Source organism: Planococcus citri, chromosome 1 (assembly GCF_950023065.1).
Source record: "Planococcus citri chromosome 1, ihPlaCitr1.1, whole genome shotgun sequence".
NCBI lineage: Eukaryota > Metazoa > Arthropoda > Insecta > Hemiptera > Pseudococcidae > Planococcus > Planococcus citri.
In genome coordinates, this window is record NC_088677.1 from 25,874,320 (window position 1) to 25,887,703 (window position 13,384).

Below are 13,384 nucleotides of genomic sequence, written 5' to 3' on the forward strand. Positions count from 1 at the left end.
TAGAAGACAAATTGCGTTAACTCGGATGAAACGATATGTTAATCGGTTTTATGATGGTCGTTTTACGTTAGATTATTTTACTCGTGGGATTTTCGTCAACAATATGCATATACGAAAGGGTTGAGAATGTAGTTGTATGAGAATTTATCAAAGATAATGCAACTTTTATGGCTTGGCGTTGAAATTGTAGCGGAGTTGTCGTTCAAAAGTGCAAATGTGACGAGTAATTCGTAACATGCGTCCCCTTCATGGACCATTTTGTACTATGTTTTTTTTTTTTTTAGTCTGGGGTATTATTTCCTACCTTAAGTATATTCTTACTTGTAAATAAACAAATAAATAAAAGAAATGGTTCGATGCATACATTCACTGTAAATAGAACTTTAAAAAATCCCAAACTGTGCATATTTTAACAAGAATTTACCAGCAGAAAATTCTTATATAATAAGCTACTTAAGCTTTACATAATTATAATAAAGTTTATCATCAGTATCGGTCGAAAGTTTATTAACTATAAACTTAATTTATTCCTTTTTCGTTACTATGTTCACAGATGCCTCTTCGTAATTTGCGCAAGTTATGGGAAACTTCGAAACAGAAAGATACTTCTTCAGAATTGGATATCGATTGCGAGAAAAAATTGGAAAATTGTTCAGATTCCAAAGCAGCTGGAGCTCAATTACCTCTCTTACAAGTATGGCCTAGTCAAGACTCTCCTCACAAACCTGAAACTGGCGGACAACATTTCATTTTCAATTGCGAGGATGTCAGCAGTACTTTGCAAAATGACTCTGGAATTGATTCTGTTCAGGTAGGTACCGAATTACCTACCAAAATATAAATATTTAACTTCCAACCCAACTCCTCTCCAATGCTCACTCCCTCACTCTTTGAACAAAAAATTATTTTCAGTGATGATTTGAAAAAACAAAAAAAAACATTTAAAATAAATTTTAGTATTTCTACAGAAAACTTTGGAAAGAAGTGGGTACATATTTTTCCAAGTTTGATTTGGGGAGGTTAAACGAGGCATATAAAATTTAAAATCGTTAAAAAAAATTCCAAAATATTTTTTAATTAAATTTTATTTCGTCTTTTTCAAGAATATTACAAAAAAAAAGCATTAAAATTTTTTAAATTGAAAAAAATTCATAGATGCTGTTTTAAAAAAATCAGGTAGGTACCTAATTATTTAGTGTTGAGAAGTCCAAACTCCAAAAGCCTTGTCCAGGGTACTTACTCTACAAAATGCGCATGTCAAATTTCTGTTTACTAGACGAATGGTGTGGTGGGTTGCGAACACGAAAACAAAATTTAAAGACGTTAAAAGGGCCCCAAAATTCACTTTTTTGAAGCTGGATTGAGACAAAGAGGGGTGAAAAAGTCGATGTACATTTCGTGTCATTTTTAAGGCATACCCAGATTGACAAATCCTGGAGAAAAGTCATGAGTTTTGTTGTATCAACCTCAACTATTCCGTAGACTGGCTTTAAATCTGAAGGTGTGACATTGAAAAAGGGAAGCGGGAGGGGGTAGTAAGCTAACTGCTAAAAAACCCTTGAAATGGCAATTTTCGAAAAATAGTCGTATTTCTTAGGTCCTAATTCCTTTGGAAAAATTCTTCCAGGGGGGAGATAAGGACTCGAGATTTCACATAACCAAGAGGCGCAAGGGTTTGAGCTTTTACATAACCAAGGGGGAGGCAAGGGTTTGAGATTTTACAAATCCAAGGGGGAGGCAAGGGTTTGAGATTTTACATAACCAAGAGGAGCAAGGGTTTGAGCTTTTACATAACCAAGGGGGAGGCAAGGGTTTGAAATTTTACAAATCCAAGGGGGAGGCAAGGGTTTGAGATTTTACATAACCATGGGAGAAGATTGGGTTTGAAATTTTATTGTTGAGTCGTTCTAAAGAGGGTTTTAGATTTCACATAACCAAGGGGGAAGCAAGGGTTTGAGCTTTTACATGACCAAGGGGGAGGCAAGGGTTTGAGATTTTACAAAACCAAGGGGGAGACAAGGATTCGAGATTTCACATAACCAAGGGGGAGGCAAGGGTTTGAGATTTTTTTGATGAGTCATCCTGATGAGTGTTGAAAAATTTTACACGACCAAGAGGGAGGACAGGTTTTGAGATTTTTTTGCTGAGTCGTTCTAAAGAGGGTTGAAACAGTTTACATGACCAAGGGAGAGGCAAGGGTTCGAAATTTCACATAACCAAGGGGGAAGCAAGGGTTTGAGCTTTTACATGACCAAGGGGGAGGCAAGGGTTTGAGATTTTACAAATCCAAGGCGGAGGCAAGGGTTTGAGATCTTACATAACCATGGGAGAAGATTGGGTTTGAGATTTTTTTGTTGAGTCGTTCTAAAGAGGGTTGAAACATTTTACATGAATGAGGGAGAGGCAAGGGTTTTAGATTTCAAATGACCAAGGGGGAAGCAAGGGTTTGAGCTTTTACATACCCAAGGGGGAAGCAAGGGTTTGAGATTTTACAAAACCAAGGGGGAGACAAGGGTTCGAGATTTCACATAACCAAGGGGGAGGCAAGGGTTTGAGATTTTTTTGCTGAGTCGTTCTAAAGAGGGTTGAAACAGTTTACATGACCAAGGGAGAGGCAAGGGTTCGAAATTTCACATAACCAAGGGGGAAGCAAGGGTTTGAGCTTTTACATAACCAAGGGGGAGGCAAGGGTTTGATATTTTACAAATCCAAGGGGGAGGCAAAGGTTTGAGATTTTACATAACCAAGAGGCGCAAGGGTTTGAGCTTTTACATAACCAAGGGGGAGGCAAGGGTTTGAGATTTTACAAATCCAAGGGGGAGGCAAGGGTTTGAGATTTTACATAACCATGGGGGAAGATTGGTTTTGAGATTTTTTTGTTGAGTCTTCCTGATGAGGGTTGAAAAATTTTACATGACCAATAGGGAGGACAGGTTTTTAAATTTTTTTCTTGAGTCGTTCTAAAGAGGGTTGAAACATATTTTACATGACCGAGGGAGAGGCAAGGGTTTGAGATTTCACATAACCAAGGGGGAAGCAAGGGTTTGAGCTTTTACATAACCAAGGGCGAAGCAAGGGTTTGAGATTTTACAAAACCAAGGGGGAGACAGAGGTTCGAGATTTCACAAAACCAAGGGGGAAGCAAGGGTTTGAGATTTTTTTGTTGAGTCTTCCTGATGAGGGTTGAAAAATTTTACATGACCAATAGGGAGGACAGGTTTTTTAAGTTTTTTTCTTGAGTCGTTCTAAAGAGGGTTGAAACATATTTTACATGACCGAGGGAGAGGCAAGGGTTTGAGCTTTTACATAACCAAGGGCGAAGCAAGGATTTGAGATTTTACAAAACCAAGGGGGAGACAGAGGTTCGAGATTTCACAAAACCAAGGGGGAAGCAAGGGTTTGAGATTTTTTTGATGAGTCTTTCTGATGAGGGTTGAAACAGTTTACATGACCAAGGAAGAGGCAAGGGTTCGAGATTTCACACAACCAAGGGGGAAGCAAGGGTTTGAGCTTTTACATGACCAAGGGGGAGGCAGGAGTTTGGGATTTTTCATAACCAAGGGGGAAGCAAGGGTTTGGGCTTTTACATAACTAAGGGGGAAGCAAGGGTTTGAGATTTTACAAATCCAAGGGGGAGGCAAGGGTTTGAGATTTTACATAACCAAGAGGCGCAAGGGTTTGAGCTTTTACATAACCAAGGGGGAGGCAAGGGTTCGAGATTTTACAAATCCAAGGGGGAGGCAAGGGTTTGAGATTTTACATAACCATGGGAGAAGATTGGGTTTGAGATTTTTTTGTTGAGTATTTCTGATGGGGGTTGAAACATTTTACATAACCGAGGGGGGCAAGGGTTTTAGATTTTACATAACCGAGGGGGGCAAGGGTTTGAGCTTTTACATAACTAAGGGGGAAGCAAGGGTTTGAGATTTTACAAAACCAAGGGGGAGACAAGTGTTCGAGATTTCACATAACCAAGCGGCGCATGGGTTTGAGCTTTTACATAACCAACGGGGGGCAGGGGTTTGAGCTTTTACATAACCAAGGGGGAGGCAAGGGTTTGAGATTTTACAAATCCAAGGGGGAGGCAAGGGTTTGAGATTTTACATAACCATGGGAGAAGATTGGGTTTGAGATTTTTTTGTTGAGTATTTCTGATGGGGGTTGAAACATTTTACATAACTGAGGGGGGCAAGGGTTTTAGATTTTACATAACCGAGGGGGGCAAGGGTTTGAGCTTTTACATAACCAAGGGGGAGGCAAGGGTTTGAGATTCCACAAATCCGAGGGAGAGGCAAGGGTTTGAGATTTTACAAAACCAAGGGGGAGACAAGGGTTCGAGATTTCACATAACCAAGGGGGAGGCAAGGGTTTGAGATTTTTTTGATGAGTCTTTCTGATGAGGGTTGAAAAATTTTACATGACCAAGAGGGAGGAAAGGTTTTGACATTTTTTTGCTGAGTCGTTCTAAAGAGGGTTGAAACATTTCACAAATCCAAGGGGGAGGCAAGGGTTTGAGATTTTACATAACCATGGGAGAAGATTGGGTTTGAGATTTTTTTGTTGAGTCTTTCTGATGAGGATTGGAAAGTTTTACATGACCAATAGGGAGGCAAGGGTTTGAGATTTTACATAACCAAGTGGGAGACAAAGTGTAGTGGGCTGAGAGGTCCTTTGAAAATAGAAATTATTGTGTTTCGAGAGTTCCGAAGGAAATAAACAAGATTTGGTAAAATTCAAAAAAACGATTGATTTTAAAATTCAAAAATGGTATCATGAAATTAAATACAAAACGATAATACAAATGACAATTACTTTACACTAATTAATAGCTTTCAAAGACAGATAAAGATTCAATATTTGTTTCTCTAACTCACTACTGACTAGGTGATCAATCGTCTGTATTTTACACATCCAGCGGACCAACCAACTAGCCAATAGGATCGTATTTTTGTTAGGTCATGGTGGTTACGTTATTGTTCTTTGTAGGTATTGTTTCTTTTTTCATCGAAGTAATCAGATTTAATATTTGTCAATAATTACTGTTGGATTAGTTCATAACACAAGGGTTTGAGATTTCACATAACCAAGGGGGAGAAATGGGTTTGAGCTTTTACATAACCAAGGGGGAGGCAAGCGATTGAGATTTTACATAACCAAGGGGGAGGCAAAGATTGGTGATTTCACAAATCCAAGGGGGAGGCAAGGGTTTGGGATTTTACATAACCAAGGGGGAGGCAAGGGTTTGGGATTTCACATATCCAAGGGGGAGACAAGGGTTTGGGATTTTTCATAACCAAAGAGGTTTTACATGATCAAGGGGGAGGAAAAGGTTTGAGATTTTCTTGTTGAGTCGTTCTAATGAGCGTTGAAACATTTTACATAACCAAGGGGGAGGCAAGGGTTTGAGATTTTACATAACCGAGGGAGAAGATTGGGTTTGAGATTTATTTGTTGAGTCTTTCTGATAAGGGTTGAAACATTTTACATGACCAAGGGGGAGGCAGGGGTTTGAGATTTCACATAACCTAGGGGGAAGCAAGGGTTTAAGCTTTTACATGACCAAGGATATGCAAGGGTTTGGGATTTTAATTTCATATGATCGGAAAATGAGTACTTTCCTAGGCAGTTTTGTGGTTGGAAAATACGTCTTTAACGCATCTATCTAAACATGTGCAGAAAACGGTTACTTTCCTCCCTAGGGAGGAAAGTAACTGTTTTCCGCACATGTTTACAAATTCTAAATTAACAATTTTTCAAAATTTCAGCGTTTATTTTCCTCTCATATGAAATTAAAATAGTATACGCGACAGGATTGGACAATAACGCGATTAACTTGTGCGATTTAAGTCGCTCGGCTTCGCCTCGCTCCTTAAACTTCGCACTCGTTAATCGCATACTTTCCGCTCCTGTCACGTAATATACTATTACATAACCAAGGGGGAGGCAAGGGTTTGGGATTTCACATATCCAAGGGGGAGACAAGGGTTTGGAATTTTTCATAACCAAAGAGGTTTTACATGATCAAGGGGAAGGAAAAGGTTTGAGATTTTCTTGTTGAGTCTGTCTAGTGGGGTTGAAAAATTTTACATGACCAAGTGGGAGGACAGGGTTTGAGAATTAATATGACCAAGGGGGAGGCAAGGGTTCGTTATTTCACATAACCAAGGCGGAAGATTGGGTTGAGATTTTTTGTTGAGTCTTTCTAATTAGGGTTGAAAAATTTCACATGACCAAGGGGTATGCAAGGGTTTTCAGATTTTACAAAACCAGGGGGGAGACAAGGGTTTGAGATTTCACAAAACCAAAGCGGAGGCAAGGGTTTGGGATTTTAAATAACCAAGGGGGAAGATTGGGTTGAGATTTTTTGTTGAGTCTTTCTAATGAGGGTTGAAAAATTTTACATTACCAAGGGGGAGGCAAGAGTTTGAGATTTCACATAACCAAGGGGGAAACAAGGGTTTTAGATTTTACATAACCAAGAGGGTTGATTGGGTTTGAGGTTTTTTTGTTGAATTGTTCTCCTGAGGGTTAAAACATTTTACATGACCAAGGGGGAGGCATGGTTTTGGGATTTTATTATTCGCATTTTTCCCCTGCCTGACAGGTGTATATTTTTGAAAAATCTCTTTTCTCATTTCTTAAAAGCACCGAGGCTATAATTTAATTTTACTCCCTAGTTGAATAAACTACTATTTCTCATAAAAAGAAACACAAAACGCAATAAGGCAAAAACTATCTTGGACCAGCGGGTACGCTGGTCTCTTGTTTTCAAATTATTTATTTACGGAACTGATACAAGAATCAACAACCTAAAATTATCAAAGCTATTTACAACACGATTTAAAAATTATATTTAATTTACAGTAATTTGCGTAGTGCACTTAGAGGTTGATAAGGTCCAACGTGTGGAGTCTGCTCAGCCTCCTTGTGTCATCACTTTGGTCTAAAAGAACCATAGCCTTACAATTCGGGTGTTTATGGGGCCAGTTCACATATGCGTTCGCTTTTCTGTGAATAATTAAGTCCACTGGTTCGAGCCTGAGGTCACTTTGAAGTTGCTCATTTGAGACAAACCAAGGAGCCTTAGTTATGGCTATTTTCAAAGTTGAGTTCAATTTTAGGACCCCTTAATATTTTGTACTTCATAAAAAAATAGAGCAGACAAAAATACACCATTAGCCAATATTTCAGGTGCTAAAGTGCATTTTTCAATTTTTGTAAATTTTTGAAAATCAAATATTCAAAAAGCCAAAAAAGGAAAAAAATTAAAATTTCATCAAATTGACCTGGACAGTTGAAATTTAGTGTGTGCCTTGTATTTCAACATGCTGCGTCGATTCGAGGCGGTTTCGAGCCGTTCTGGAGTCTCCAGCCATATTTGAAAAATTCCAGATTTTCATAAAGTGCCGTAGAAAATGTCTAAAAATCAACTTTGGCATGTATAAACGCAATTGCCACTTAAGTTGAAGGGGTCAAAAAGCAAAAAACCTCATTGTTGTTCATAAAAGCTTCTCTTTGTGATCTTATAGCTCCTCTCCGGGATCACCTTCGGGGATTAAATTTACTCCGGGGTGATTTCAATACAATGTACAAAGGTTCCTGCTGAAATTCTATGTAGAAATCCGTCAACTTTTTACTCAACGTATAGTTCAACACGGTAACGGCTTCTCTCGGCACAGTTAGGTAAATTATGTATTAATTTTTAAAAATAGGCACAGACTCTCTGGTACCTACAAGTATTGTACCTACGGCTAGTGAAAGAGTTTCAAAGAGATTTGTTTAGGTATATACGCATTGCAGGCATAGGAAACTTGTTAGATAAATATTTCAACGTGTACCTATTTGTATTTTACTACGTTCGCCGGTGGAAGTTTTGCGCGATACATCGGCGCGTAGTGTATTAATATTGTAAAGTTTTCATTATCAGTAGTAGCCTAAACAGTAGGTAAACTTGTGCAAAGAAACAGAATATTTCGTCGTATAGTTTATAATTTAATTAGGTATTCAAAAGAGGCATAGTTAGTCATCATATTCTGTTTGTGTTCTGTGTGCAGGCGAGTCCGTCTTCGAGACCAAGCCAATGCTACCAATCAGCCGACGAATTATCGCCAACTCCATCGAATAAAAGTCGCCGCACGAGTTGCTCGTTCCTGCATCCGAATCACGCTCGCTGGATACGAAATTCCATTCCTCACGAGCAGGTCACCGTCGAAGAGCCGATCGATCCTGGTGGCAATACTGTGGGCTCTGGATCATCATCAACGGCCTCGTCAATGACCAGTATCGCGGGCGCTGTACCTCAACTAGGAGCCAGACATTCGGATCCTTGGGATCGTCGAAGAAGCAGCGTGATGACCAGATACTCGTTATTCGACGCTTTAGATTTGGAGTACGCGCTTCTAAGGGCGGCTACTAGGAACAGTATAGGGCAGAGTAGTCTATCGCAGTCCATACATAAGCTCACTTTTACCCAAAGTTTAGCATTTCCAGCGCTCGCCAAAGGATTGGCGGGTAAAAGAAGACCTTCTCAAGTACGATCTTCCAACCGACCCGATTCCACCGATTCCGGATTAAACGCTTTGGCTAAAATTATCACCGTCATCGTGCTCTTCATCGTTAGTCTCATGGTGTTTGGTGTGGTTTTCAAATACGTGCGGACGTGAGGTTTGCTAGTGTCCCATGTAGTGGGGCACGTTAATTATCCGGCTAATTTAACCATTACCGATGATAGTAATTCATCCGAGTAAACGTTTAATTTCGATTTTTGTTTTTCTCGCGTCATGTCGTGTGCGGTGGTTTTTTTTTCGTAAATCGAATTACCTTCCCGAGCTTGTGTGATAATTCATGTTCTTGTGTGTGTGTTTTTTTTGTCCCCCTTTTTTTTCTATAAGTACTTAACTTTATAACGCGACTCGTCTGATTTTGTTCGTCTTGAAATACTTACGACGACAAGTTTTTCTTAACGATGTTAAAAATTGCAATACTTTTTATCGGCTTGCAACACGGTAAACTCGAGTACGTCTTCCAAATTAACCTACGAGCCGCTGGGTAAGTTTTTATCGAGTTATGAAAAGTTTTTAAAATTCAACGTCTTGTAAATTTTAATTCTTTCGCATGAATTTTACAACCATTTCTATCGTACCTACTTATCCCAAATGCCGCAGATAAGCGAAATTAGCGTAATTTTTTTACTTAATTCGACCTACAACTACGAATATACCGAGCAAGTAGCAAGTTCAAGCACAGTTGAGTTTTCTTTTGGTACCGGTAGTGTCGTAAGTTTATGCTGGAGCTGATATACCAACTTCAATTACAATTATGTACGATGAGTTGCCTAATTTGTGAAAATGAAGACGCAAAAGGCAAATGATCGCCTGAAGAATTTTTAATTTGGATGTTTCCTTAGTTGCTTCTATTGTGCTGTTTACTCGGTTTAAATTTTCATTTGTGCTTTGAGTGAAAGCTACATTGCTCGTGGGTAGGTGGGTTTTGTACGTGATTTAGAACTGACTCTTGGAGAATTGGAGAAAGTTTATGGAAAAGAAATGATCCGAGCTGTTTTTGATAGCTTTTCCCTCATTTTGAAGTCTTGCGCGAATATTATTTTAAAATTGTACTTGTTGAAAAAAGATCTCATTTGTTTTCCTTTGCAGAGAAAGATTTCTTCAAACAATAGGGTATTCTTGAAAACGCCAAAACAAAATAAAAATCTGGAACTCGGTTCATTAAATCTGAAGTAGAACCCAAATCGATTGCCACCATTTTCCAGTTACTTTGAAGCATCCAACAGAAACATATTATCCTCCAGAAATTTCAAATCACTTCAGAAAGCATTATGAACATCGAGAGCTGAAAATATAACCCTGTCATATAGAAATGGACCCACCGACTTGATTTTCACCATTTTCGGGCCTATCTGAATCCTCCAGCAAAAGTTCCACTTTTCTCAAGTAATTTTAAATCACTTCAGAAGGCGCTGTTTTCGGCAGCTGAAATATGATCCTGTCATAAGTTCGACCTTGTGAATTGATTAAAACAGGCCTTACTCCTCAAAAATCTTTCTCTTCCTGTTTTTTTTTCTCTCAGATTTAGATACTTGAATGCGATTTGTAGATTTTTATTCAATTTCACGAAAATAAGTCAACCTGACGAGAAAACAGCTGGATATTTTTTGGGAGGGGTGGGGAGGGGGAGGGAGTGGTGGTAACTGGGAATTTCCTGACTGGTATGAGAAAAAAATACCAATTTTGCCAAATAAAATGGGGTGGGGAGGGGGAGGGAGTGGTGGTAACTGGGAATTTCCCAACTGGTATGAGAAAAAAATACCAATTTTGCCAAATAAAATGACGAGTTTTTAAGATGAAACACAAATAAAAGATGAAATCTAGTGACAATTTTCCCAATATTTATATACTTAATTCGGGCCGAGCACCGTTATGGTGCTACAGTTTGCGTCCTCGTACTACACACTGATAAGATAAGGCAAACGGGAGACGCGTAAAATTTTAACATTGCTTCTTATGGAACATTACCGTTTCTGTTCGATTTTTAATAAAATGCTGAAGAATGTTAGGTTTTCAGCCAATTTGAGTAGAAGTTTTGTATTCCTCGTGAAATTTAGTATCAGAATATGTACTTAATTCTTTGCTTTGTTTGTTATGTGATGCGTAATCGTTAATTATCACTCATGATTCCTGATATATTAGACTTTTACCACCATTTTTTCATCACATTTATGATCAAAGAAACATTCAGAGCCCATTAAATTACAATTACAATACGTCATTTTAAAGGTAATTTAACGAGGAAAACAAAAATTCAGATGATTTTCTTCCTAAAATCAACACTTTTGAAGATTTTATCGAAAAATGTATGAAAACTGAGCTCCTTCCATAAGAAGCAATGTTAAAATTTTACACGGTCTCCCGCTTGCCTTATCTTATCAGTGTGTGGTGCGAGGACGCAAACTGTAGCATCATAACAGTGCTCGGCCCGAATTCGACGTTAGAATGAGTATGAATTCTTCGACATCAGATCAAGGTGTCAGCCCTTCTTTTTAAAAATCAACTCGAAAAGTCGGTAGGCTTTGTTTTTATGGTCTAGGCGTTAAAACAACTTCAGTTTTTCTCCGGGTTCTAGCACACTAGACAGTACTGACAGTACAAAATGGCGAGTGTGGAGGAGGAGGGTGTAACTTCAACTCATTGGTGATTTCTTGTAAATTCAATATTTATCACACCTTGAAAGATCATGAGTATCTGAAAACTGGATTTTGGAGTAAAACTGTATGCAGAGTTATTGCAGGTAATTTTTGGTAAATTACTGCGTGTAATTTTTGGTAAATTACAGGCAATTTTTGGTAAATTACAGGCAATTTTTGGTAGATTACAGGTGATTTTTGGTAAATTACAGGTAATTTTTGGTAGATAACAGGTAATTTTTGGTAAATTACAGATTTTTTTGGTAAATTACAGTTTTTTTGTGGTAAATTACAGGGTTTTTTTTGGTAAATTACAGGTAATTTTTGGTAAATTACAGGTAATTTTTGGTAAACTACAGGTAATTTGTAGTAAAACTGAATTATTGGTCATTTTTGGTTAATTATTGGTAATTTTGTAAGTTGAAAAAAGTTGACTGTGGGGGGGGGGAGGGGGTCCGGAAGGAAGATGATATTCAGCATACTTGATTAGATGAGTGAAAGGATCGTACATTCGAAATTCTCTCAACTCCCTCTACTTCACTGTCATATTTGAACAATGAATAAGCAGGAGGAGAAAAATCATTAAAACATGAAAAAAATTACTGGGAGGAAAATTATATACTTAGTAGAACAATGTATTTATTGGCTGATTAAAACAATCTATTCCGAATTTCTCCACTTCCTCTCAATATATACCTACTCCCATTTTCGAGCAATTTTTCACCCTGCATTTTAATGAGAAATAAAAAAAAATGTGGCGTTTAGAAAAGCAGTGACGTATTTTGAAAGCTTTTGAATGTGAACTTAATTTTTCAAACTTTGGATTACGCACTCCTCATCTATTAAGGAATAAAGATGTCTTGGTGTTTGAAGTAAGATTTCTTCAAAGTTAAATTTTCAAAGACAAGAATGGTACCTCGTCATTCGCGACGAGAAATACAGATCCTGAAATTTTTCTACCTTATTTTTTTCTTTAGCTGAATGCGTAATTATTTGTGGGGAAGGGAGAGGGTAGCCAACTCCAGCTTTACGTCACATTAATTATCCTTCTTCCGAGTCATTTTTGATAGAAAATCGTTTTACGAGACTGTATCACAACTTTCAACTCATTCGTGATTTTGCTCTACCCTCTAGACGTGAAGTATACAATCTAATCTCCTTGATCCACTTATTGATAACACATCGGGTAAAATTTAACGAAATATTTCACAAAATCCGAACAACCGAGACAGAAACACATATTTAATTACTGTTAATATTCGATCAAGGCTACATATCTGCAGATGGAGAAAATGCTTCACCATTCAGAGGCACGAATTTCAATTTACAACGCTTAAAATATTACGCGATGGATACGATCGAGACGAAACTTCATTATTGTAAAATCTCTTCCATATTTCCGCGGCTATATCGAAATGTGTCGTCGGAAAGGACGATTATTAGATTTGAAATTCGACATAATGGCATCGTTCGTGCTCAAAATTTAACGCGATGAGGGAGAGAAACTTTCCATAACTCGATGTCTGCGTCATTTTTGAAAATTTTGGGATTTTTTGTCATGTATACATATCTTTGAAATGTTGTATATATTAAGTAAAACGAATTTAGATTGTTCATATAAGATATCCCTTCCCAGTGCAATCTTTTTTCACGAATAATGTATAGGCAACCTGCCTCGAGTGAATGTACCTACCTACGTAGGAGCTTGAATTATAGGTAGGTACCTTAAAAACAAAAAAATCAGAAAGTGCAGAAAAGATACTGATTCCTTACTCACTATACTTCCTGCTGATTTTTATGAAAAATGCGAGTAGGGGGATCTAAAACGTATCAAACTGGGAAATTTTCTAGTCAGATGTTGATGTCTTTTTTTTACGTAGTTACCTACGTGCTTTCCTATAAAACTAAGCACGTTAAATATTTCAGCAATTGAGAAAAAATATGGCGAACGTGAAGTAGAATTTATTACCCTCTGTAAAGGATATCTCACTACTTAGCTACCTACGTCAAAGTGATTCCTATTTCAAAAAAAAAAAAAATGTCGATTAGTGTCTAAATTACAACTTATTGAAATTAATTATTATACCCACCTCTTGAGCAAATACTCGTATGGAATTTTTACAAGCATAAAAACCCGATCAAAATTTAGCATTTTTTGACGCGTTGAACTACCCTTCTAACGAA

At 37.8% G+C, this 13,384-nt stretch overlaps 1 protein-coding gene across 1 annotated transcript in view; it reads left to right on the forward strand.

Annotated features, from left to right (window-relative positions):
- The window catches only part of LOC135850071 (uncharacterized), a 91,683-nt gene extending 81,513 nt beyond the window's left edge, over nt 1–10,170 (forward strand). The window contains exons 2-3 of the mRNA XM_065370782.1: nt 554–811; nt 8,055–10,170. Of these exons, the coding sequence (XP_065226854.1) occupies nt 554–811; nt 8,055–8,663 (867 nt within the window). The 3' untranslated portion in view covers nt 8,664–10,170. The remainder of the gene's footprint in view (nt 1–553; nt 812–8,054) is intronic.
- The last annotated feature ends 3,214 nt before the right edge of the window (nt 10,171–13,384 follow it).